The sequence below is a fragment of the Apis dorsata genome, unplaced genomic scaffold, assembly GCF_000469605.1.
Source record: "Apis dorsata unplaced genomic scaffold, Apis dorsata 1.3 scaffold_1001, whole genome shotgun sequence".
In the NCBI taxonomy this organism is placed as follows: Eukaryota; Metazoa; Arthropoda; class Insecta; order Hymenoptera; family Apidae; genus Apis; species Apis dorsata.
The window spans coordinates 84,254-87,279 of NW_006264102.1; the positions used below are offsets into that span (position 1 = coordinate 84,254).

General features: G+C 17.6%; 1 protein-coding gene across 1 annotated transcript in view; it reads right to left on the reverse strand.

The window, feature by feature from the left end:
* Window positions 1-390: 390 nt before the first annotated feature.
* Window positions 391-3,026, reverse strand: part of LOC102681707 — a 3,304-nt gene continuing 668 nt past the window's right edge. Inside the window, exons 2-6 of the mRNA XM_031514461.1 lie at window positions 2,548-2,703; window positions 1,876-2,137; window positions 1,541-1,651; window positions 834-1,190; window positions 391-763 (exon numbers count right to left, since the gene is read on the reverse strand). Of these exons, the coding sequence (XP_031370321.1) occupies window positions 540-763; window positions 834-1,190; window positions 1,541-1,651; window positions 1,876-2,137; window positions 2,548-2,703 (1,110 nt within the window). The 3' untranslated portion in view covers window positions 391-539. The remainder of the gene's footprint in view (window positions 764-833; window positions 1,191-1,540; window positions 1,652-1,875; window positions 2,138-2,547; window positions 2,704-3,026) is intronic.

Consider the following 3,026-nt stretch of genomic DNA (forward strand, 5'->3'; position numbering starts at 1 on the left):
TATGTATATTTTATATTATAATTATGTATATAATTATGTATAATTATTTTACCAATATTTTATTATTATATTTTTATTTTTTATTTATATAGCAAAAAATATGTCAAAATATAATTATTTTTAAATAAATTCAAAATGCTTATTATAAAATTACATATTGATATTCAAAATATAATTTGTAATAAAAAGTAAATTTTAGTTTCCTATTGAATTCATAATGAAATGCTTATGTTATTGATTTTATCATTTCATGAATATTCAATTGTTCGAAGATATATAATTGATAAAAAGATTATATATATTTTCATTAAACTTTTTATAATTTTTATATAAATAATATATATATAATAGAGTCTGCACTCGTTTTGCCTACGTTATCATAGTGCATTATTAATTTCAAAAAACGTAAAATGTTCATATAAACATGTTGAGAATATGTACAAGTTGTATAAGTTAGAAATTTTTTATAACAATTATAATTAATTTTTTGTAACGAACATTTTTAAAGTATCTTTATACATAAAATCTAAAATTTTATTTTATTCATATGACAACTTATTGATTACATCATTAATTTTTTCTTCAGAAATTTTTGATTTTAACAAATTAATTGTATAGTCAATAACAGTTTTTTCATTTATTTTTAAAATTTTTATAATTTCATTTGTTGATGAAATCTTTGATACTTCAATCCAATATCCTTCAAGATATTTCAATAATTCTGCCATTGTTTCTTTAGAATCTTCCTCTTCTTCTTTCATTGCTGAAAAAATTCATATAATTATAAATTTTTTTATAGAAAATAAATTTATTTATTCAATAATATAATTCACCTGTATGAATGCTAACTATAATATTTAAAATTGTTGCATCTATATCAATAGTAGAATCTGCTCTTAAAAATCCTTTCCATCGAAAATCAAGAATCATTTCTGCACATCTATGAACACAAGAAGCTTTGATTTCATCTAAAGGATAAAGATTCCATGGATCAGTAAAACTTATTAAAATTCTTCGTAGAATTTCTACTATTCTAATTAAGTTATCTTCTTGTAAAATTTCTTGATGAATTTGATGACTTTTCCGAAGAATTGAAAACAGCTCTAACCAATCTTCAAGATATTTCAAAGTTGAAACTGAATAAAAAGTTTCATCCTGAGGAAAAACTTCTTCAAAAGATTCTAACATTCCTGTAAATTTTAATGTTCTTGTAATTTTCTTGTTTTTAAAAATTAATAAATTATAATAAATTTTCTGCTTTATAAAAATAAATTAATTCTTTGCAACATTATGTCCAGTATGATTGTATATAGTTATTTTAGTTATTTAGTTATTTAGTTCAATATTTTGTTTGAATGATTTATATTTAGATTATATGTTTAGAATACAATAGAATAATATTGTTTAGATTTTGACATCATTATTATTTTTATATTTTATCGTAAGTTATTTCATATCTATTAATATTTATTTATATTAAATAATTACAGATTGCAAAGAGTTAAAGAATTTTTCACAAAAATATAGAAAAATTTAGCACCTGACAAAAAACTAGAAGATTCAAATAATTCATCCAATAATGTTCTTCCAGATGGAAAATCAATTTCTGCTGAAGAACGTAGAAAATTTGTGGTTGCAATCAAAAGTTCTTCTGTAAAAATTAGTTATAGATAGAAATAAACAAAAAATCTATTTGTTTTTAATTTTATAATTATAATATTATTATTAAATTAAAAATAAATTATTAACAAAATATTTTTATATATTATTTATTTAAACAAAATATTGGATTTTAGAAAATTAATTATTAATATTAAAACATTAATACAATAAATAAAATGTTATAAGAAATACATGATTTATTATAATACTTACCATTTGTAGAACTTTTTAAAATAAAAGGAACTACTTCTCTCAAAAAAGTTGATTTTCTTAAATTAATTCTCCATTTTGACTTTAAATTCATTTGAATATTCCAAAGTGCAGAACGTAAAAGTCGAAGTATTTGCACTAATATAGCAGTATCTTCAGATGAAAGAAGATGAAGAATTATATCAAGAAGTTCTTCTTTTTCTCCTAATAAGTCAAGTACTGATGATTCACAAGTCATATTCCCAATTATTCCCAAAATTATTTCCTATAAATTATAAGAAATATTATAAGTAAAATAGATAAATAATTATTATCTATTATAATAATTATAATATATATATATANTTAAAATATAGCACTAATAGATAGTAGATTTTTTTTATTATAAATTTTTTTAATAATTCAATATTTAATTTTTTTTAATTACAAAATCATTAATAATTATAAGGATTCAATAAAAAAAAGGATTCAATAAAAAAAAGCTTATAGAACTTAAAATAAGTTCTTTTAGAAATCATAAAAAAATTCAATAAATATTTTCTAAAGCGTTTTATTGAATAAATGTAATATAGAAATAATGAAAATAAAAATATAATATAGAAATAATTAAAATGAAATATATTTATGAAAATGAAATATAAATAAAAGATAAAATAATCTTGAAATAAATCATACCGTAAATCTTGGTTCTTCAGAAGACTTCAAAGCAAATTCTGCAATTTTAAAAAAGTGATTTTCCATAAGAAAATGGACAATGTCTTTTTCTGTAGTCATATCCCATAATGTGCATAAATCATTTTCTATCTTTTCATTCCAACCATCTTCAGAAATCTTCAGAATATTTAATTTATTTATATTGTAATTAAATTAGTTTAAAAATATAATTATATAATAAATTTTAATATTTAACAAAAATTATATATATCAAATAACTTAAACATAATTATTATGATTTTATTATTATATTTTTTATATATCATATAATATTATATATTATTTTTATATATTATAATTTTGAAAAAATCTTTTATTTATTTAAATAAATAGTAATATAAATATATATAATTTATAACAAAAGTTATATTATTATTTATATTATTATAAATATATTATTATCTAATTACTGAAATAAATAAATATAAAATATACATATG